This window comes from Tenrec ecaudatus, chromosome 1, assembly GCF_050624435.1.
Source record: "Tenrec ecaudatus isolate mTenEca1 chromosome 1, mTenEca1.hap1, whole genome shotgun sequence".
NCBI classification, from domain to species: Eukaryota; Metazoa; Chordata; class Mammalia; order Afrosoricida; family Tenrecidae; genus Tenrec; species Tenrec ecaudatus.
The window spans coordinates 5,399,989-5,421,581 of record NC_134530.1 but is presented as its reverse complement, the minus strand read 5'-3'; the positions used below and the strand labels follow the sequence as shown (position 1 = coordinate 5,421,581).

General features: G+C 64.3%; 1 protein-coding gene across 4 annotated transcripts in view; it reads right to left on the bottom strand.

Moving 5' to 3' along the window:
* Positions 1-992: 992 nt before the first annotated feature.
* The window catches only part of KDM4B (lysine demethylase 4B), a 105,920-nt gene continuing 85,319 nt past the window's right edge, over positions 993-21,593 (bottom strand). Inside the window, exons 10-23 of one of the 4 annotated variants that reach the window (XM_075545277.1) lie at positions 20,075-20,176; positions 19,635-19,816; positions 15,770-16,251; positions 15,557-15,677; positions 14,910-15,088; positions 13,151-13,367; positions 8,211-8,287; positions 8,048-8,103; positions 7,798-7,906; positions 5,097-5,282; positions 4,833-4,997; positions 4,564-4,683; positions 1,997-2,089; positions 993-1,680 (exon numbers count right to left, since the gene is read on the bottom strand). In XM_075545277.1, coding sequence (XP_075401392.1) covers positions 1,489-1,680; positions 1,997-2,089; positions 4,564-4,683; positions 4,833-4,997; positions 5,097-5,282; positions 7,798-7,906; positions 8,048-8,103; positions 8,211-8,287; positions 13,151-13,367; positions 14,910-15,088; positions 15,557-15,677; positions 15,770-16,251; positions 19,635-19,816; positions 20,075-20,176 — 2,281 coding nt within the window. In that variant the 3' untranslated portion in view covers positions 993-1,488. Of the gene's footprint in view, positions 1,681-1,996; positions 2,090-4,563; positions 4,684-4,832; positions 5,283-7,797; positions 7,907-8,047; positions 8,104-8,210; positions 8,288-13,150; positions 13,368-14,909; positions 15,089-15,556; positions 15,678-15,769; positions 16,252-19,634; positions 19,817-20,074; positions 20,177-21,593 lie in introns of all 4 variants that reach the window. The other 3 variants (XM_075545269.1, XM_075545294.1, XM_075545285.1) reach the window with 3 other exon arrangements.

Here is a 21,593-nt window from a genome sequence, read left to right as displayed (position 1 = left end):
CTGGTGTTTGGCTGCACCCTTGCCCCATCTGTTCCTCCCCAAGCGGCCAGAGGGCGCCCCTGAGCACACAGCCCTGCAGGGCTCCCCCTCCCTCCACTAAGTGGGGTCCTCCTGCACGCCCTCCCCGCCTGTCTGTCCTGCTAGCTCACTCCGCACCGGGCGCAGACCCACCCCAGGGCCTTGGGACGTGCTGTGCCCTCTGCCTCGGGCTCCCTCCCCAGATGGACGGAGCCAGCGAGGGCCAGCCCGCACCACACTGCAGACAGACCTTGCATGGCTCGGATACCGCTGCCCACACTTAGCAGTTGCCCCCTGAACCGCTAAGGGGTGGGGCCGGGTTCTCCACCCAGGGGCGATTCACTGGCCCGCCTGTGCGAGGAGGGGGTGTGTGCCGCCCGCGCCCTTTCCCACCCCTCTAGGCTGCCATCCAGAAGGAAGGGCGCCGGTCGCCAGGCCTCTCTCCGCGGCGCTCTGAAGCGTTGTACCCCCGCGTCTCCCGGGGTGAGGCGGGGAGGGGTCCGCTCAGGAACCTCCACTTGGCTCCCAGCCACAGGCACGGCCAAAGCCCCGTGCTCAAGTCTTTAACTCTCGGGGACCCAGGGGTTGGGGGCACTGGGGACTGGGGAGGGGTGGTTTGTGTGGGGGACAATGTGTGGTTCCCACTCGCCTTGGGGAGGGGGTGGCCCTGCCGCCTCCAGCGTCAGCACGAGCTTTCCACCCCGCCACGACCTCCCTGTGGCCGGGACCCTTCCAGACAGCCCCTCGTGTCACGGCGGCGACCCCAACCTCCACGGGACTCTCCTCCGCCTCATCACTCGGGCGACCCGTGAATCGGGGAGCGACCGCGGGTTGAGCCGCGCTAGAGCGTCCCTTCTGCCTGCACTATCGGGTGGGGCTGAGGGCTCCCCGTGTGGTCTCACAGGGTGGGTGGGGGTGCCGTGCCCCGTGCGTGCGCGCGCGCGCGGAAGAAGCAAGGCGGCAGGCAAACGGGACGAGAGTGTTTATTTAGCAAAGGTGAGAGCGGAGCCGGGCCGGGCTGGGGGCGCGCTGGCGCAGCCGGGGGCGGGCGGGGGGCGCGCCGGCCCTCGGTCCACCCGCCCGGCCCCAGTGGCCACAGAGCCAGCCGCTGGGCGGCGGCGCCCGGCCGCCAAAAAATAGTTTAAACAACGAACAAACAAACGAAAATCCGGGGTGCCGTCCTCGCCCCACTCGGAAAGAAAACCTCGGGTGTGTGGGGTGTCCTGTCTTGTCTTAAAGCCACGAATCTTAGAAAACGACGTGGTGTGTGTCCGTCCTCCCTGCCCGCCGCCGGCGGCCCCACGGCGGGTGAAGGCAGCCGGGCGCCTATGTACACGGCCCGCCGGCGGCGGCGGGCAAAGTGGTAGCACCTTGAGGAGGGGCCCCGCTGGGGCCGGCTCCCTGAGTCCCGCCGCCGCTGCGCCTCCGGGCGGCGCTGAGGGTGAGGGCGCCCCGCGGGGCTCGCGGCTTCTAGAAGGGGCCGCCGGGCCGCGCCTGCGCCTGCGCCTGCAGGAGGCTCTCCATGAAGGCCAGGTAGTCTGGGCTCGGGGCCGCGTCCTCCGAGGGGGCGGCGGGGCGCGGGGCGCCCACCCGCGGGCGCTTGGCGGCCTTCACCTCCTCGCCCGAGGCGACGCTGTCCTGGGGCGCCCCCGTGCTGACCGACTGCAGGGACCAGAAGGCAGGGTTAGCTAGCTGGGCCCTGGGTGCCCTCCCCTCCCCACGTGTACCTCCGCCTGCTGAGCGCCAGCACAGCCCTGCCACCGCTGGACGTGCTGCCCCTAACATGGGGCACGCGTCGTCCAGCCCTGGGCTCCGGCGGCTCTGGAGCTTGAAGGCGTCCCCGGGCCAGGAGCCAGCTGCTCTGCCCCCTCTGGGCTGGAGAGCCGAGGTTGGGGGGTTACCAGGTCAGCACTGTTGAGTCAGTGCCCACCTGCCGAAGCCCCAGAGGGGCTCCCCACCACGGCGCTGGGCCACTCACCAGCCGGGACCTGACCCTCTTGGGTAGCTCCTCCTCCAGGGTGTAGAGGTCCCCTCGCTTCACCGTCAGCTGGGAGCCATCCTCAAACTCCACCTACAGGGAGGGACTTTCTCAGGGCCTGCCCTCCCTGTGCTCAGCCACCAGTGATCGCCAGGAGCCCTGGCCCCCACCCGTGTCCCCTGCCCCCCTAGAGAGGAAGCACTTGGAGGCTGGAAGGCACTTCGTGGTGCTGGGGGTACAGGCACCCCTGCTGGCAGGCCCAGTGCTCTAGGCCAAGCCCCTGCCCCACAGACAGCACTGCCCCAACCTCCAGGGAGCCCTAGAGTGGTGGTGGTGGTGGGGGGGGCGATGGTGTCAAGCCCAGGCCTGGGATGCCGAGCAGGGTTGAGGCGTCAGAGTTGGGGAGTCCCTTCCCTCGGGCCTTTCTGTCCAGCCCTCCACGAGGAGTGGAGAGGCGGGCCCTGGAGCCTGGGGGAGGGGAGGGCAGGGGTTGACCTAGGGGTAGAGTGGTCTTGGACATTGGCTTGGCCTTTAAAAGCAGAGTGCTCACTGAGGGCCTGCCTAATGGGGAGAATCCAGGAAGCGACCCCTCCTCAGAAAGCAGCACTCTGGTCATGTCCAGACAGAGGGTGTTGCCACTGCCCTGCTGTGGGAGCTGCTGGTTCTGGGGGCCAAGGCCATCTCAACAGGGGGCACCCAACCAAGCCATACCCTTGCTTCTGCAGGAGCAGACTCAATTGCCCCAGAAAAGTGGGAGGTGGGGCTGGAGGCGCAGCAGGAAGACAGGACACAGGTTCCAATTTCTGGATCAGAGGGCTGGGCGGAGATCTGCTCTAATTCTGAGCTGGGGACGTGGGCAGGCGGGCACAGGTCACATCACTTAGGCCCTTGGGGGGGGGGGACGTACTGGTTGCTGCCAGGTTCCCTTCCCCAGTCCCTACTGGAGGGCCCTCCCAGGAGAAGTTTAAGCCACATCTTGGAGAGAGAGCAAGGCAGTACCCCATGAGGCAGCAGGGCTGTTCTGAGAGCGGTCATTCTTGGGAGGCAAACTGGGGTGAGCATGTCCAGATTTCAAAGCTCTAGCCCAGGGACAGTGGGCCTGACCTTGGTCTCTTATGGGCACGGGGGCAGGACAGGGTGAGGAGACTCCTGAAAGCCCACTGTCACCTGGACCAAGCTCCCGAGCGCCTGGGTGACCTGCTGTCCCTGGCTGGGCTGGGTCCCTGGCTGCCCTGCCCTGCCCTGGGTCCCTGGCTGGGCTGGGTGGGTAGTCTGCTTGTCCCCAAGGCTTTAGCACCCCCTTCATCTCCACATTCTTGGCTTTCTCTGACCCGCCACCCTGATGGACTCACTTCTTTAGGGAAGAAGCACTGTCCCCACTCCCCATGTGGTAGGCACGCTGGCCTTCAGAGTCCCTCTGCAGACCCAGCCTGGCTATCTCTTGGGGCTGAGCGGGGGCTACCCTGAAGGTCCAGTCAGCACCTGCTGCCCCTCCCAGAGAAGCCTGGGCTCCTAGGTGCTTCTCGGGAAGGCGGGGAGCGGGAGACAAGGGGCGTCTAGCCCAGGCCCTGGTGACACTTGCTCATGGCAGGCCCAGCTAACCAGCCTGCTCCCAGCGGGGCTCTAAGTGGAAAGTGAGGGCACAGTGGGACTGGTCACCTCAGTGCCAAGGGGCAGCTTGTGACCACCTCCTACCCCTTGTGGAAGAGATGATAGGTCTGGCACACAGACCGCCTTCCTGTCCCCTGTGAGACTGCCCTGGGGGTGACACCATTGTGGGAGGAGGTCTGCTGGTGCAGGTCAGTCTGGCTTGTCAACCAAAAGGTAGGAGGTTCGAGCCCCAGGGTAACCCCAGCTGCTCAAGAGAGAGACAACGCCGAGGCAGGCTGTTTCCTACTGACTTACGGCGTGGCTGACGGCTCCCTTCGCAGAACACAAAGGACTTGGGGTCCTGGCAACCCTCACCCACTGTTTTCCAGGTGCAGAGGCCCAGCCCCCACCCAGTCTAGGAAACACCGATTCCATCTCGGGAACGGGGTTGGGGAGGAACGGTTTTACCCTCTTGTCAGACACCAGGCCCCTCTCCCTGGGAGCCCAGCTTCTTCTTTGGCAGCTGTGAGCTCAACCACTGCACCCCCAGGGCCTTTTCAGGGCTGGGCACTGCCTCAAACCATGGCCTCTGGCCGATCCTCTCGCCCCACAGGGCTAAGCCTGGGTGCTCAGAGAGAAACACCCAGCTGGGGCCATGGTTCGGCAGTGCCGAGCCCTCCGCCTTCACATCCCCACTGACAAATGAGGGGGGCCACGGCCGCCTCCCACAGACCCCAGAAAGACTCCCGTGGCGGCCGCACCACCTTGGACCTCCTGAGTTTGCCGGGCCAGTGCTTCCTGAAGCAGATGGAAGGGCGTTGCTCCTGCGCTCCCTGCCTCTGGATGGGCCTGAGCTGCCCACGGAAGCCTACAGTTTGTAACCACTAGGGCTTGGTAAGATCCCACCGAGGGGCCCACCACTCCTGGCCTGGCACGCACCTCAAGTGCAGTGCGGGTGAGGCACAGGGGAGGCTCACCTGGTAGGTGTGGCTGGTCAGCGAGGAGACGAACCTGGCCTTGTAGATGTTGCCGTCAGCCCACCGCAGCTCCACGGCGGCGCCCTCGGGAGGGGGCCCCAGGCGGAGACAGTCTCTACTCTGTAAAGGAGGTGGGGCGGAGTGAGGCTCCGCCCTCACGCCTGCCAGCCACAGCCTCCCGCAGCACCCCTGCCCGGAACACGGACGCGGAACGCCGCCGCTTGGGGAGGAGAGCACCGGCGGCGCCGTGCCCGGGGACCCCGACTCACCGTGATGCTCTCGGGGTACAGGTTATCGCTGTAGGACCCGTCGTCAAAGTTCACCTCGTAGAAAGTCTGCGCGGCGGCGCCGATGACGCAGCAGCGGTAGTAGAGTCCATTGCGGTTCTTGGTGATGACCATCTGGCCCAAGTTCACGGCCCGCAGGAACTGCCCCTGTGAGCGTCCAGCAGAGGGGCCAGGTTGGCAGGCGCGGGCGGGGCCCGGCGGGGTGGGCGGGGCCCGGCGGGGTGGGCGGGGCCCAGGGGCACTCACGGGATGCGCGCCCGCCTTATGTTTGAAGCAGGTGATGGAGACCACGTAGGGCCAGTCGTCGGGCTCCATGGGGACGCCGGCGGCGTGGGCGCAGGTCACGTGGAAGGAGGTGGAGCAGTGCTCGTAGGAGCACTGGATGCAGGCGCCCGACACTCGCTTCATGCGCTTCCGGCAGTACACGCACTTCTGCGGGAGAGGCAGGGCTGGGGCGCCGGCTGTTGGCACCCACCGCCGCCTCGAGCGCCCCTCTCCCGCCACACCCTCGGACCCATACGGCCAGCCAGGCCCTGGGCAAGGCTGCCCCTCGCTGAAGCCCCTGCACGGGGTCCGCCCACCTGCCTTCACAGGGGTCGCAGGCACCAACAAAAAGGACACCCCCGCGCCCATGCCAGTCACAGGCAGTCGTCCTGAGAATCCCTGTGAAATGCCCACAGGGGGCCCTTCCCAGGAGAGGGACCGCCAGGTGGGCCGCTTCCAGGAGGTCCTGTGAGTGGGCCTGGATCCGTGGCCCCGGGTCTGGCCCTGGTTTAAGGGGCCGGGGAGGATCCACTGGGGCTGTGGACCCTGAGAGGTGGGCAGTCTGGCCAGGGCCTGGCAACCAAATGCACCCAGAGGGCATCCTGGGAAACCGTAGGGCCCTCCTGACTGTCACTGGGACACATGGGATGGGAGGGGTGGAGGAGAGTGGCTGCTGATGGCCCAGTGCTTTTGGCGGTAAGAACATTCTGGAACTTGACAGGGGTGAGGGGCTGCAGAACCCTGTGAATGGCTAACACGCCCCGACGGCCCACAGTGAATGGCTACGACCGCAGGTCTGACACTGTGCCAGTTTCATCACCTCAAACAGGTCCTGGAGTGGACGTGCCCCTTGGAGCAGGTGAGGCCCCCCATCTGGGTCCCCGGCCCTGGTCAGCAGCCAGGGGCAGTGCAAGCCCAGAGCCGCCAGCTTCCCCTTCCAGAGTGTGTGCCCCGCACCCCATCTCAGCCTGGAGTGAGCAGTCCTACCTCGCCCTACACCCTGTTCAAAAGCCCGAGGCCGATCGAAGGCAGCGCGGGCTCATTATTAAGCTGTCAACACCTAATTCTCCCTCAGCGGCCGTGGGCAGCGCTGATGGACAGCCCACCGTGCTGTCAGGCAGAGCCGGCATTAACCCTCAGCAATGGGGCTCCAAGCGGGCAGGGTGGGGGGCGACACAGGAGGCACATGAGAAGGTGGGAAGGACCCTCAGGGAAGCGTCAAGGAGGGAGCCCTGCACAGGTGTCCAGAGAGACTCCTCAGGAGGGCCCCGGGGCCCTGTCAGAGTGCCCGCCCACAGCCAGACGCACAGTCCGTCTCCATGCTGCCGGGGTGTCGCCATCTGTGGGGCTAAAGACCCTCCTCCTCCAGGCACCTGTCCCCCACCCCATGGGCACGAAGCTGATGCCCGGGGGCTGGGAGTGAGGGAGAGAGAATCCCATGCTTCTCCAGAGTCTGGCACATGGGAAGGGGGAGTGCTCTCCCAGCTGAGTCTCCTTCTACTTCCCTGAGGGCCCTACCCAGCCTGCCACTCCTCCAGGAGTCTCTGCCTAGAGCCCTTGCAGCCCGGCCGATGGCTGATCATGCTCAGGGCACCATGGTGACCAGAGCTGCTGGCCAGGTGACAAGAGTGGCCCGGGCAGGCGGGAGTTAAGGTTGCCCCTCACATGAGGACATTGGGCAGTGCTGGCAAGGCTCATATGAGCAGTGGGTGACCCATCAGTACAGGAGCTGCAGATGAAATGGAGGCTGCGGATGGCAGCCGAGCCGGGGGCTGGCGGGGACTCACCCAGGAGTCACTGCACCTTCTACACAGCGTGGAGCCAGCGGCCTGCATGGTCCACATGCAGGCTTGGCCTCACAGTCTGTCCCTGCAGGCCACTGCCCCTGCTTGTTCAGCTTTCCCCACTGCCCATCCACGCTTGGCACAGGTGGCCCTGCACCTGCAAACTCTGAGTGCCAGGCCCTGTCCTTGCGGTGGGCACCATAGCTTCACCGCGTGGGGAGCTTGGGCTGCAGGATGAGGGCAATCTTCCCGCTGGGCTGCCTGTAGGTGCGCAGGCTCAGAGCCCCAGGGTACTTGGTTCCTTGCTCTGGCAGCAGGGAGGCCTGGTCTCAACAGCAGCGGAATAGAGCTGCAGGCAGCAGCCTTGGAGGGGCCTGGAAAGGTGGAGTTACAGAGGCAGGGCCTGCGAAGCCTGGTCCATGGGCTCGAGTTCTGACCCTAAGACTGCAGCAACAAGTAGCCCCAGGGACGCTGAGTCCTCTCACGGCACCCGCACCAGCCCACTGCAGACGGGGAAACCGAGGGCACTGCGGCACAGGGGCCATGGCTGGACACCCCACTGGGCACCATCTGTACTCTTTACTGGGGTGTCTCAAGCACCCCTGGGGTGGACCAGGGCCTGAGTCTGTCCACGTGCCGCAGCTTACGCTCCCAGATGCAGCCTCGGCAAGGAGGGGGCAGAAAAATGGGGGACTGGCCTGCAGGCGCCCACTGCATGGAAAGTGCCAGGGGATGGCTGGTGGGGTCCTGGCTGGCAGGTGGCACCACTGACTGTGCACCAAAGTGAACACCCGCCACGCTTCCTTCCTGGCCAGGACTGGGACAGTGTGGAAGCAGCCAAAGTGGGGAGCAAGGCCTGGCTTGTCCACCCAGGGTAGAGGGCGACTGTGGGCACTCACCAGCTTCCACCGCTGCTCAGGGATGGCGCTGATGTCCACAGGGTGGCGCTCCATCACGCTCAGGAACCGGGCCTCGGGGACTGCAATGGCGCAGATCACGTGGACCCACCTGGAGGGGTGTTGGGAAGGGTGCTGTTACAGTGCCCCCCCACACACACACACTCGGCACTCCCACCCCAGTGTGGCCTGCAGTCGGGCAAGCCGTAGCTGCAGGGCTGAGGGGATCAAAGAGTGAGGTCCTCGTCCCCACCTTCTGTCGGTCGTCGTCTGCAGGGCTCCCCCCCGGAGGTTGCAGAGACAGCACTCCTGCAAGGGACCATGTGCCGTCATGAGGATCTGGGGAAGAGCCCCCTCACCCCGATGCAAACCCACAGCGCCCCCATAGGCTCCCTCCCTACTGCCGGGTGAGTTACCGCAGTCCACGCGTGGGCAGTGCACCGGGAACACGTCCAGCCTTCGGTGACCAGCTCGGGGCGGATGCCATAGCAACCTGAGGAGGGTGCGGGGCACACTGAGACTTGAAGCCAGGCCAGGCCATGCACAGCATCGGGAAATGGCTCCCCTCCCCCAGTCCTCCGTCCTCCGCTGTGTCCCTTGGGAAGCCAGGGCGGCTGGGGCCCCTGCTGGGTCAGCACCTCAGCCCTGAGAGGGCAGAAGGGTCCTGGTTCTGACCCACAGCTCTGGGCCACAGGGAGGCAGTGGTTGACACTGGACCAGGACCAGGACAGGACACCCAAGGCCTGCAGGTGCTGCCCTGTGCAGGACTCAAGCGAGCACACAGGCCAGAGAGCAGGACACAGCAGCGGCCCTGAGGAGCACGGCCCAGTTACGGGAGCAGGGTCTGTGGCTGACGTGAGGCTCAGTCTTCGGCACGGTCCCCTAGTCTGAGCTGACACTGGGCGGGAGGGAGGACCTGCCCCACTTGCGGCCCATCAGCCCGAGACCACATGACTTGGGAGAAGCCTCTAGTCTGACTTGCAGACCTGGAAACTGAGGGCCTCTACAGCTGCATGAGTGTTGCCCCCCCCCAACATACGCCTTTCCACGTGTGATTCATGGGTGCAGGGTCTGCTCCCAGGGGCAGTGCCAGAGGCACAAAGTGGGGCGGGAGGGGCCGATGCCTTGCCTCTGCGGGTGAGGAGGACGCTGTTAATCACAGGTGTGTGCTGGCCACCACGGACATGATGGATCAGATGTTCATGAGACACGAGTCGGAGGGTCACTGCCTACCGGCCACCCTCTACGACTCGCCAGAGACACAGATAGAAGGAAGGTCGGTCGGCAGAGGAAGCCGGGGTGGTGCATGTGCCCCGCGCGACAGCGTGACTCCTGTAGTCACAGAGCTGAGTTTGCTGGGAGACCAAACCCAGAGTCCCATCCTGAGAGTGGCTGAGTCACAACGCCAACTCAGTCCCCACCTGGAGTGGTGTGTGCGGTGAGCGTGGGTTCATCGCCTTAGACCCACACTCCATGTGCCCAGGGGACGCCCCTTGGGCTACTGCGGGAAGACTACATCATGTGGGAGGCCCGGCTCCAGCGGAGCCGGAGGGGGCAGATCTGCAGGGCCGCACGCCATCAGCCATGGCAGGTGGGCGTGGCTGCCACAGTGGACAGCGGAGTGGACGTCGTGATCAGAATCGGGCTGTATGGACTCACAGGCAGGCCATGAAACAGATGGGAAACCTACCAGATCGTCACTGCCGCTGCCCAAGTGGAAGGGCGCCCGGCAGCGCAGTGGTGAAGGGCCAGTGGCTCCCAGGAAGGAAAACTAGGCTGGCCGTCCCCACAAAGACTAGAGAGCAGTTCTACTCTGCCCCGCAGAAACTACAAACAAAGACCTCACTGCCACCCATCCAGCCGTGGCTGGCGGCGGCTCCGAGCCCTCCTAACTGCTCCTGCGAGTTCGAGTCTGTGACCTTGACTGGAGTGGAAAGCCTGTCCTGGGGAGCGGTTCCTGAGGACCTGCAAGCTGCTGACCTTGGGAACCGCAGCCCGACCCCCAGGGCCCCTCCCTGAAGGGCGGAGGAAGGGTGCCAAGGGAAGGACTCGAGGTCAAGTGAGGGACAGCACAGAAACAGAGCAGCCTACTGTACTCTTCATCTGCCCCCACCGGGCTCGAAGCCTTTCACGGGAGGGACTGCTCAGTGGGGCAAAGGAAACAAGCTGGCTTCTCAGTGACTTCTGGACATGGGTTCTGACCTGACGCCAATCCCACCAGACCCAGCTTGTCGCTGGGGCCCACCAGTCAGAAGGGGGCATGTGGAGGTCAGCTTGTTACTGGAGGCTTGGCTGAGGTCCGGCTCACAGCAAGCAGGTGCAGTGGGTCCCGGATCCATCTGGCAGCGATGCCAAACTCAGAGCCCAAATCTCCTAATTGGCAACTGGCAGAATGCCCGCCACCCCCACCCCCCGCCCCAGAACCCAAACACATGGACTAAGGGCTGTCAGGGCAGTAAACGCCTGCTGGAAGCTGCCGGCACCGCCTCGCCCATGCGTGGGAAACAGCACACCCCACACCACACCGACCTCCCGAGGCGGTGCAGCCATCAGGGCCCCACCACACCCCACTGACCCCCTCTGAGGGTCCTGTGTGGCCCCATCGACTCAGCCAGGTGGTGACTGACCCAGACGTGGTGTCACAGTCGGAGCAGACGAGCACCAGGCCTGGTATGCGCCGGTTTCTCCCCACCTCTCTCAAAGCCCACAGGAACCAGGGTGCCTACAGCTGGCAAGGAGGGCAGTGCACATTCCCAGCCCTGCCGCAGAGGTGCCTCCCTCTCCAGCAGCGTGGCTCGCCTTTCCCTCCCACAAGCTGCCAAGCTGAGCCCTGGCACGGAGGACATCAGGCTAAGTGAGCCTGGTGTGAGGACGGCGCAGTGACTGTGGACGTACTGGCTAAGACACCTGCTGGCGAGTCCATTTCGACTCACAGTGACCCTGCAGTGCAGGACAGGTGAGACCTGGCCGTAGGGACAGAGGGTGGCAGAGATTCAGGTACTGGCACCTCAGCGAAAGCTCACCAGGAGTCTGTGCTGTGGGGCAGCTGGACGGCACAGGGCTACTTCCACCATGTCCTTATTGGAGAGACAGAGCCTCGTCCTTGCATGAAGTGCTTCTGCCAAACCAGCACCTGTGCACTCACAGAGCACATGCACCCCACAGCATCGGCTCGGATCAAAGGGCACCTCCCCATCCACTGAGCGGAATCCACTGCTCTTACCACATCCCCATCATCCTGAAGCAGCTGGCCCACAGGAACCACAGAACGGCCTTTTGAAGACCCAGGGAGACCCAGCTAGCTGGTGAGACCTTGCAGGGCGGAGGCAACCTTCTCCAGGATTCACTCAAACCAGGGTCCACCCTATGAGGCTGCCTCTCCAATAGCCAGAGTCACGGGCCAGGGACCCAGTGGGAATGCCACCACACACTATCACCTAGTAACCCTGAGACGTCTCCTCCTGCCCCTGTGACTGTGTGCTCTGGGAGTCCACGGAGAGGAATGCTCCCTCTTGGAGACTCTGCTGAGCAGAGGGGTCAGCGTGTTCCCCTGGCAACTGCCGGCTCAAGCCTACGTATCACCAGGCAGAGAATGGAGTCACCGTGTTGGCTGGCCTGCTGATCCTGATCACCAAGGGGAGAAGGGCGGGGAGGAGACGGGGGACGGTTTCACTAATGGAGGGGAGAAGAGAATGTGTGGAACCCAGGAGGCCCACGACCTCCCAACCCCAGCACTACTGACCACTCTGGGCCCAGACCTCACAGGTATGAAGGTCTGGTCACCCCACCAGGCAGAGCCACGACAGCCCAGGTACTTGCTGAGGGTGAAGGGCTACGGAGGCAGTGGGAGAAGGTAGTGCCACACACCAACTGCAGAAACCAGGGCTGTGTTACGTTTCTTCCCGGTCTTGTCTTAGGTGTGTGTGTGTGTGTGTGTGTGTGTGTATGTGTGTGTGTGTGTGTACGTGTGTGTACGTGTGTGTGTGTGTACGTGTTCTCCCCCTTCGTCCACTAATGACGTGTAAGGCACAATGGGGCTGTTGTGTTTGGCTGGACACAAGTCCAACTGACTACACTTAGGGGAGAGGTGTCAGGGTGCCAAGGAGCCAGAGGCTGGACTGAGACGGCGGATGCTGTGTGCCAACTCGGCTGGACCATGATTCTCAGGATGGATCATGTAAGTAATTGTCCGCTGTGTGAGAGATGTGTCCTCGGGTCAGTGCACAGACACGTTCTGGGGAAAGTTCTCTTTCTAGTTCCTGCACCCGACTTCCCATCATCTGTCCTCAGATTCTGAGTCAGGAGAAGCCTCCAGGCAGACACCTGATGCACACATCTGGTAGGCACCAGCCTTCACCTCTGCAGAGGCTGTTCCTGGAATGACTACATGCTCTCTGCCCTTCCTCCCATGTCTGTATAAACATGCATCTGGGGGCGGGGAGGAGGTATGGTAGAAGCTGGGGGGCAGGTTCTCCCTCCCCAGGGGACACATCCCACCGCACAGGGGGCTCTGCTGGAAGGGGTGGGCACAGCTGCAGTCAGGCCAGGCTATGCTAGTGAGTGTGGCTACAACCAGGTGGCCAGAGACCCTGCTCAGTAACCCAGGGCAGAGGGAGGCTGGCACAGAGGAGAGGGCCCCAGGCCCCAATCCCAGCTCTTAATGTAGACTATGTTCCGAGCTGAGGGGGATCAATGCCACCTCACGGTTTGGGTAGCCATCACCTTCAGCCTCTCAAGGCCAGTGGGCGAGAGCTCACTGCTCTCTGACCATGCCAGCTGGTGGGGGGCCAGTGCCATGCCGGCTGTATGCCTCACCCCCAGGCCAGGGAAGCAGAAGGCAGGAAGACCATTGGCTCCTTGACAGGGCTGGGAGGCTGCTTCCCACTAGGTGCACACACGATTAATCAGCTCTGAGATCAAGAATGTGCCGCCTGCTCGGGGCTTGATCGCACAAGCTGCCCACGTGTGCCCGACCCAGGAGGGCCAGGGACGGGGTGGCCCCAGCACAGAGCTACATCAGGCCTGCTAACCAGCCTTGAACCTCACCTCGGCCCCAAGCTCCACTCTAACCCCGATCACTGTGAGCTATGGGGGCGCCTAGTGGGCACCAACTCTCCCCCACCGCCTCACGGGCCCAGGAGAGGGAGCAGGGTTCACAGAACCTTGTAGCAGGAGGAGGCTGACTGGACAAGCACCCGACAGGAGCAGCCTGACACGGTCAGGGAAGGGCAAGAACTGTGGCCCGTCAGCTCCAGAAGAGATCCGAGGGCACCGTGCTGCTGGATCTCCCACACACCTGGGCTCGGGACACTCACTGCTGTGGACCTTGCCCGCCTCCCCCACCCCCAGCACTCACTGGCGTGGACCTGCAGGCAGCACTTGGCGCAGGCGATGAGCAGGCTGGTGCCGTCGTCCCCGATGTAGGAGCTGGCAGGCAGGGGCTCAGTGTTCTCACCACTTGCAGTGAAGCACATCTCGGGCACCAGCGGCCGAGTCTTCTGGCCGCTTTTGGAGAGCGGTGCTGTGGCCGAGGGGCCCTCCCCGAGCACAGCCTCCTTTTCTGGCTGTAGGGACTGTGGAGGCAGGGGTGGGGGGCCTTCAGTGGAGCACCCAGAGCCAGCACAGGCATCGCATGTACCTGTCTGGGTCCTGACCCTCCCCTCCCCAACTGACCCCTAGTTGCCCACACCTGCCCCCTGGCGTGCCCTCTGCTGGACAGGTGGCTGCCTCCTCCCATCCCAGTCCTGCGCCAGGACCTTTCTTGGCACAACTGCCCTCTGCCTGGTGCTGACTCGCCCTCCACACCAGCCCCAGGCTGGGTCTCGCAGTCCGGCTGCCCCTCCAATCTCACCCACAACCCCCAGGGTCTGTGGGGTACTTGGCCCTTCCAGAGGCGTACTGCACAGATGATGAACGGGGAGGGGACACTGAAGGCAGGGCAGCCCCCTAGCCCTGAGGCAGGGAGACACTATGCTGCCTGGGACAGGAGCGGGGTGGGCAGGATGGGGGTGACAGGTAGGTGAGGCAGGACCCACACTCCCCCTGGCCCTGCACCTGGTGGGATCTGGGTGTCACACGGGGCCACAACTGCAGCAAGTCTGGGCTTGATCTCCAACAGCCACAGCCAGCCCAGCGTGCTTGCACCCGAGGGGCACTTAGAGGGCAGGGGGCTGCCACCGACACCACCTGACTGGGCAGTACCCCAGCTCTCGAGGGCAGGGTGGAGGGGCAGGCATGGCAAAGTGAGGTAGGAAGCAGGGGGCAGGGCTCAGGAGCTTCAGAAGAAAGATGACAGGCCCTGGCAGCTCACGATACAGGAGGCCTGGCAGCCACAGACAGCCCAGCAGGTGTGCTGTGGGGGTCCCAGATGCAGGACAAAGGACCTGGCCCTCGACACCCCTTCCACACAGGGCCGCTCCCGGGGCTGCAGCCCGTGGTCGGCCGCACACGGCACTGGCTCCAACTCAGGCTGGCCCGGGTCCCTGGGCCTCTCACAGCAGCGCCCATGCAGGCTTTCTGCACAGACGCAGGTGACAGCCTCCCTCCCTGCTTCAGGGGACTCAGCTGTCGGCACCCTCTGCACCCATGTGCTAACACCTCCCCTCCAGCCTCACCCACCCTGTGAGTCCCCACCCTCCCGGGAGTCTGTTTTCAGCTTGAATCGGACAGCGTGGGGACTCCAAGTCCCTGTGCCCCCATCCCCCACCGGCCCCAGGAGAGAATTACCCGTGAGGACTCTGTGCAGAGACTGGTCCCCAGGCCTGGGAGAGAGGGGCTGGTGTGTGCACACACATGCGTGCAGTGCAAACAAACCCAACCCGTTTGAAACTGCAGGGACAGAGGAGCCTGGGGTCAGCAGTTCAAATGCCACCAGCAGCTCCACGGGAGCTAGTGCAGGCTTTCCACCCCGTGGAGCGTGACACGGGGCAGCTCGAGCCTGTCCTGCGGGGTCGCTGAGTCTGCATCGACTCAGGGCACTGAGCAAGCACTGAGCGAGCAAGCGAGCTTCGGGGGAAGCTACCCAGAGCTGCACCTGTCTTCTCTTCTGGGCCCCCATGTTGCTGCTCCCGGCCAGACCGTCCCTCCGCCTGCCTGCACACCAGCCGGCGCCTCACCTGGCTGTAGGGGTAGAAGAGGGTGCACACGGCGCAGTAGGGCTTGGTCAGCGCGGCTGCTGCGTTGAACTCCCGCTCAGCCTGGAAGCTGGCTGCACCGCCCCTCCCCTGCAGCGGGAGCAGCGACTTCAGGGCCTCGGGGCCACTCACATCGTCCTCGCCCAAGAACGGCAGCGCTTCTGGAGGGAGGGGCAGGTGGAGGGCAGCTCGTCAGGTCTCTGCTAGCCTGCCCTCCCTGCTTTTGAAGTCCGGCTCTCACCGGCACCCCACACCCCCTGCCCAACTCCACCCATGAAGATGAACCCGTGCCAGGAAAGGCTCCCTGGGCTCTCAGAGGTTGACTTTCTGTGGGGAGGCAGGCAGGTACAGACTGCCAGGCCTTTACTGAGGCTCCTCTTGTCAGATGGCCTGACGGGGCCAGGCTCCCAATTAACAGCCAAGTATGGGCCACGTGGTCTCAGCATGCAAGGGCGGGCAGAGAAGCTCGCGTCACCTTGGATTCCTGTGAGGGTGTCCTCGGCACACCCTGGGCCAGATGCATGCAAACCCAGAGAGGCAGTGTCGGGTGGGGTGCTAGTTGCACAGTGCATGGGTAGGGGAGTGGCCTGCAGGTCGGGGTGTGGTTTCTGGTGGGGGGGGGCACTCACCCTCATCACTAGAGGCCTCCTGCTTGACCACAGACAGTGGCGAGCGGGTGGGCGGCTTGCCCAGTGGGTGGCGCCGGCTCCTCTTGACCTCCATCTTCAGCTTGGAGAAGGTGGACGGCGCCTGGGCATGGCACAGTCCGTCATGAGGCAGGCTCAGCAAGCAGCCCCAGGTCCCCCAATAACCGCCTCTGGGCAGGGTCCCCGGGCACCCACCTGCACGTCACCAGCCCGGGCAGGGGTCTCAGAGCGCCCAGCCCCACCTTGGCCCTCTGGCAAGGCCAGTTCCATGGGCGTAGCGGGCTCTGGCCAAGCAGCGCCCTTCTGCATGAGGCGCTCCAGGGCCTGCTGTGGGGGGCGCTGCTCCCGGGGGCCGGTGGTCCGCTCGCCTCGGGGCACCACATACAGCATGGGGATGATGGGCCGTGGCCGGACCTCGTCCTCCGAGCCGCCTGGGGCCTCGGGCAGCACCATGTTGAGGGCTGTAGGTGGTGGACTCTCCTCTGGTGTGGCGGTGGGGGCTGGAGCCAGCACAGGGGGCTCCAGCAGGGGGGGTGGCAGGGGCATCTCCTCAGGGGCTGTTGGTGGCAGGGGTAGTGGGGGTGGTAGAAGGGGCAGATGTGGGGGCAGGGGCCCATAGCTCCTCTTCTTCCGGTCGCTCTTGGCCTTGGCTGGCCGCAGCCGGCCCCTCCCGTCCTCTGCAAGGAGATGAATGGGCGGTCAGTGGCAAGATCCTATATCTGAGCCACCCGGAAACAACCCCCACCCATGGGCGGCCCCCACGTGGCTGCTGTAGTTTGGAACCAGGCATGATGAACAGCCAAGGAGATCAGTGGCCCATGGCCACAACTTCCCTTCCCAGAGTCCTAACTGCAAGAGATGGGCATGGGTCAGCAGTTGTGCTCCCTGGGGCCCAATGGACTGAGCAGCCCCTGCAGCTGCAGTCCAAAGAAGGGTCACTAGTCAGAGGACCATGCTGGGGGGTGGTAGGTCTGATGGGGCGCTGGGGTGGGCTTCACCATGGTGCATATCCACCCCCCACCCCCTCGCAGTCTGGCGGCCCACTGTGCTGCGGCAGCTGGCGTGCAGTTGTGCGGCCGGGAGCACAGCCAGCGAGATCTCAAATACCCGCAGGGTCACCCTGGTGGGCAGGTTCCATTGGGACTTCTAAGAAAGACTCAGAAGCAAGCCTGGTAAACTGGCACTCTGAGGTCGGTCAACAAAGTCCAGTCGAGGGCTGGAGGCTGAGATCACACAGGGCCACCACCATGGCCTGGGCGCTGGTGCAGGACAGGGCAGCGTGGCTCCGTGTTGTACACACACGGGACCTGTGAGTCCACTGCAGACACACTGGTGACTGGACCCCGCTTGGGGCTGAGAAGGACCAGTGGCTGTTGTCATGTGACATCAAGTGGATGCCGACTCTCGGTGACCTGGTGGGGCAGAGGCAGAGCCGGCAGCCTCAGGAACACTGGGGTCCGTTGTCCTGTCCCCCCACTGAACAACAGGGAGCCAGGGGTGCCACTGGAGCTCGGCTTCCATGTGACTACTCTTGGACAACCCACTCTGACCTGGGCCTTAGGCAGAAGGAGTCCATCACGGTGTCTGAAGGTGCCTTGAGCGCCCACCATGTGCCCACACCCACTGCTGGTGGCCACGGAGGCCGCCCTCTAGTCCCATCCCTGTCCACCTCCTCGTGAGGCTGTCCCTGCCTCTGGGTGCACCAGAGGGCTGGCGGGGGTCGCTGTATGGGCTGGCCGTCAGCAGGTGGTGAGGGCGGGACAGCAGCACTACCTCAATCACCAGCAGGGTCACCCAGGACAGATGGGTTTCAGGGAGTTTCCCAACTAAAGTCTGGTGGTCAGCTTCCCCAAACCAACCAGGTAAAACCTCTGGACCCAACAGAGCGCTGTCCACCTGGAGGCTGGAAGCTGAGCCCCGAGGGTGGAGGGCTGGGGCGAGCCCGGCTGCTGTGCAGGCTGGGGCAGCGCTTCCTCTGTGGAATACAGAGGTGCTGGCTGGTCCACCAGAGCTGCCCTGCCGAGCACCTCCTTTCCCCCCCATCTCCCCAAAGGTGGCTCGGCCAGCCTGCAGAAAGCGGGCAGCTCTTGCACCTTGGGCCAGGGTCCTCCTGCTTGGCTTTCCCTCTGAAGGGTCATCTCCCAATAGATCCAGGAGCCTTGGTGGTGCAAAGGTGAAGTGCCCGAGGGCCAGTGGTTCACGCTCCGCCGGCAGCAACGCCTCGTCACATGGGGTCCCCGTGAGCTGGGGGAGCTCCCAATGTGTGCTACTGTGAGCCAGTGAGTCTGTGGGCCTTCGCTGCTACGGGCTGGTCCCTCCGCTCGTGGGCCTTCCTTCCTCCAGACACATTGCAAGTCAGCCTGTAGCCACCAAACCCGGCTGGGTCCCCGGCACTGAATCCACGGGTAATTGGGGGGAAATGCTGTCTTGACACAAACGCGCGTCCGTCGCTCGAGCCTCATCCTCCCATTGAAGCCGTACTGTTTGTCTGGCTGCTCTATTCCGAGGCGCCGGATCTGAGGGGCTGCCGTTATTTGGCATCTTCCGAGCCGACTCCGGGCATCGGAGTGGGGCTGTGCTTCCAGGGCCTAAGGTTTTACACAGAGACAGCCAGGCCTTTTTCCTAAGCACCTCTGGGTGGACTCAACCTGCCCACCTTGTGTTCCCAGCTAAGGGTGTTAACCACTTAGGCCACCAAGCTAACCCCACAGCCGCCAAGAACCCTCTGCCATGGAGTTGACCCAGCTCACAGGGGCTTGCTGGACGGATGGGCGGACGGATGGAGGAGGGCTGCTTCTCAGAGTGCCGAAGGCTGTGGCTACAGAAGCAGACGGCTACCCGTCTCCCTCACAACAGCAGGGGCGTTTGGACAGCCTGTCTTCGGATTAGCAGCTCAGGGCAGTCACCTTTTGCCTCACCCTGTGGTGGGCAGGTGCCCAAGTCGGTTCCAACTCACAGGCCCCGCGGACAACCTGAGGCAACACTGCGTGGCCCCATGCCACCCTCACGCCTGTTGGCACGGTGAGCCGCTGCTGCAGCTCCTGCGGGGCGGGCAGGGCGTCCCATCGCTGGCCTCTCCTGGGACACAGAACCGTGGCTGGCTTCTGCACACAAGGCTTAGCCAGCTCCTTGAGAAAGTGCCCCTTCGTCTCTGGGCTTGTCTCCTTCCTCACACGTCTGGGCAGACAAGACCGCATCCTGGGGGAGGGAGGTGCCCCCACGCCAGGACCTCCCGCAGCAAGGCTGCAGGTTGCAGGTTTTCTGGGGCGCACTCTCGCCCCCAACAGATGGACAGACGGATGGATGAGCTCGCTCCCCCTGCATCAGCTCCTCCAGCCTTGTCCCAGCACGTTCACTCTTCCTTCCAGGAGGACGCAGTGGCTCCCAACGGGGACCCCTCTGCAGGAGTCTCTCCGTCTAGCAGCCCTGTGGGCATGTCTGTCACGGTGGGCAGTGGTGCCATCAGCCTCTCCCACCACACCGAGGGGCCCTCTTCTGCCCAGCTCTGGTGCCCAGCACAGCCAGGGCCACCGCCACATTGTGGTCAGCACGGCCACCACACAGCCTCTGACACCAGCCACTGGACACCCCGCTGTACTTACAACTCTGAGAAAACAAGGCTTTGGGACTGAAGAACCCCAGGAGACTTGCAGAACAGGGAACTCTGGGGACCCGACGAGAACCCCTCCACTGTGATCTGACCAGAAGCATCCCTGGCCAGGCAGTCGGAGGCCAGGCATGGGCGTGGTCTGGGCGGCGTGCCCCAGGCAAACAGCGGGCAGCAGGGGAGGCCCGCGGTGGGGGGGCTCCACCGTTTACATGGGCCCTCCAGACTGTGAACTCGGAGAATGGATCCGGGCTGTGGAATTGGGGCCAAGGGGCACACGTGTGAGTGACATCTGCACAGCCCCCAGGTCAGCCCTGTCTGTCTGTGGGGCCCACGTGCTAGACGCCCCCTCCACCTGCTGCCTCTGAAGGCAACAGTAATGGTACCTGGAGAGGGGAGCCCCTGGGTGCCCCAAGAGAACCCAAGACACCCCTGGTGGACAGCTACACTGACCTTCAGCACCCTCGGCCTCGCGGCTGGACAGCAGCTCCTCCTCCTCCTCGGGGTCCACCTCCTCCTTGGCGCCTCCACTGCCACCATCCTCTAGGAGGGCTGCCCCGGCCACCGTGCTCTCTCCAGGGGCCTTGGAGTCTTCCGGCTTCGACTTCCTAGGCTGGCTGCGTTTCCGGTGGGACCTGGGGAGGGAGGTGGGTCAGGTGGAGAGTGGGGGGGCCAGGAGAAGAAGAGCCCTGGCTGGTGCCCGAGGCTGTGGAGGGAGGAGACCCCAGAGGGGACTTCAGGTGGGCGGGTGGGGCTGGGTCAGGAGCAGGTGCTGCTGGCGACAGGACCAACCGATGGATGACATGGAGGTGGGGGTGGGGGTGCCCAGGCCCCCAGAGGCAGACCGCAGGCAGCGTGAAATGCCCGACGACACGCACAGAGAAGACACTTACGACAGCCCCGGCTTTTTGGTCTGCTCCCTCCGCCTCTCTAGACTGGACTTCCTCTCCTCCTCAGTCCTTTTCCAGTGTCTGGTCTCTTTCAGACTAATTTGTCTAGAACGTAAATTTTAGGGGGATTTCTCTGGGGACGCCTTCCCTGCAGCCTGGCAACCCGCTCCTTCCCTGAGCTGCGGGGACACCGCCCGCCCCGTCCCCAGGACCCAACTCCGGGTGGGAGACGTCCCTGAGCCCTGGCCTACAGACTGGACCTGACTGCCACCTCCTCGCAGGGAGGAGAGGGTGAGACACACAGGGCTGGGGTGGGGTGGGGGGGGCCTGAGGCTCCCGTCCCTGAGGGCAGGAAGCCACGCATCCCTTCAAGACCTGGGACAGTCACCCAGAGGCCTCTGCTGTGAGCGCCATCACGTGGACAGCCGTGGAACTGCCTGGTTCTCGGGGGTGTCCTCCCCGTCACCCCTCACCCTGCCTGGGGGACAGAACCAGGGAGCGCCTGTCAGGACCAGCCACAGGCTCCGCCCACTGAGCGTGGCCTGAAGGCATGGGTCAGTGGTGTCCCACCAGCCACTAGGCCCAGCTCTGGTTCAAATCCAGCCCACCTGAAGTCCTGGGAGGGCAGGGGGGCCATGTGAAGGGTCCACCCCCCAGCCCTGGCCAGCTGTGATGTGAGGTGGGGCTCGGGCACCGCACACTCTGGGCCCTCCCTGGGCAGCCTCGCCTCCAGAACCATGGTCAGAGGAGCAGGGCCTCTCCTGGGCCGGGCGGAGGCTCTGAGTCAGGGCCCCCACATCAGCCAAGCTGCAGCTCTGCATGTCCCCGGGCACTGCCCTGTGACCATCCCCTCATGGCCCCCACAAGCTTTCCATGCTGGGTCCTCCAGCTAAAGCCGCCCTCCTCCCACTCCCCTCACACTAATCACTGCCTAGCCTGCAGGGCCCCCTGCACACGACGCTGAGGATGAGCCACGAGATGAGCGGCGAGGGCAGGGGGCATGCGGAGTGCGGGGCACAGGCAGGGTACAGCGGGGTGGGCAGCAAGGAGGCAGTGGGAGGGGGGCTCCTCCAGGAGCTCAGGGCCAGCCCCCCTCTCAGGGAGCATCTTGACCCCAGCGGCCATGGGCAGAGAAGTCAAGCTCCACAGTGTGGGACGGCAATGCCGGGGACCCACATAGACACAGGTAGCACCCCCTGGGCAGTGGCTTCCAGGACCATCTTCCCCAGGTGGGATCCATGATCTGAGAGTGCTGGTAATGGCAAGCACTGGGGAGGCACTTGTGCCAGGGGCCCTGACCTGTCCACTCACCTTGCCTGGTTTCCCACAGGCACCCCAGCTCTTTGCTGGGCCACACCTGACTGCCCCCACAATACATGTAGGGTCCCCCAGCTCCCCAGCAAGCCTAGGTCCCCACACAGAACTAAGCTCAGAGTTTGGGGAGCCCCAACTCCTGGCAGTCCTGCACCTCACCACGTGCTGCCTATGGGTGAGCATGGCCACCAGTGGGGATTGAGCCTGA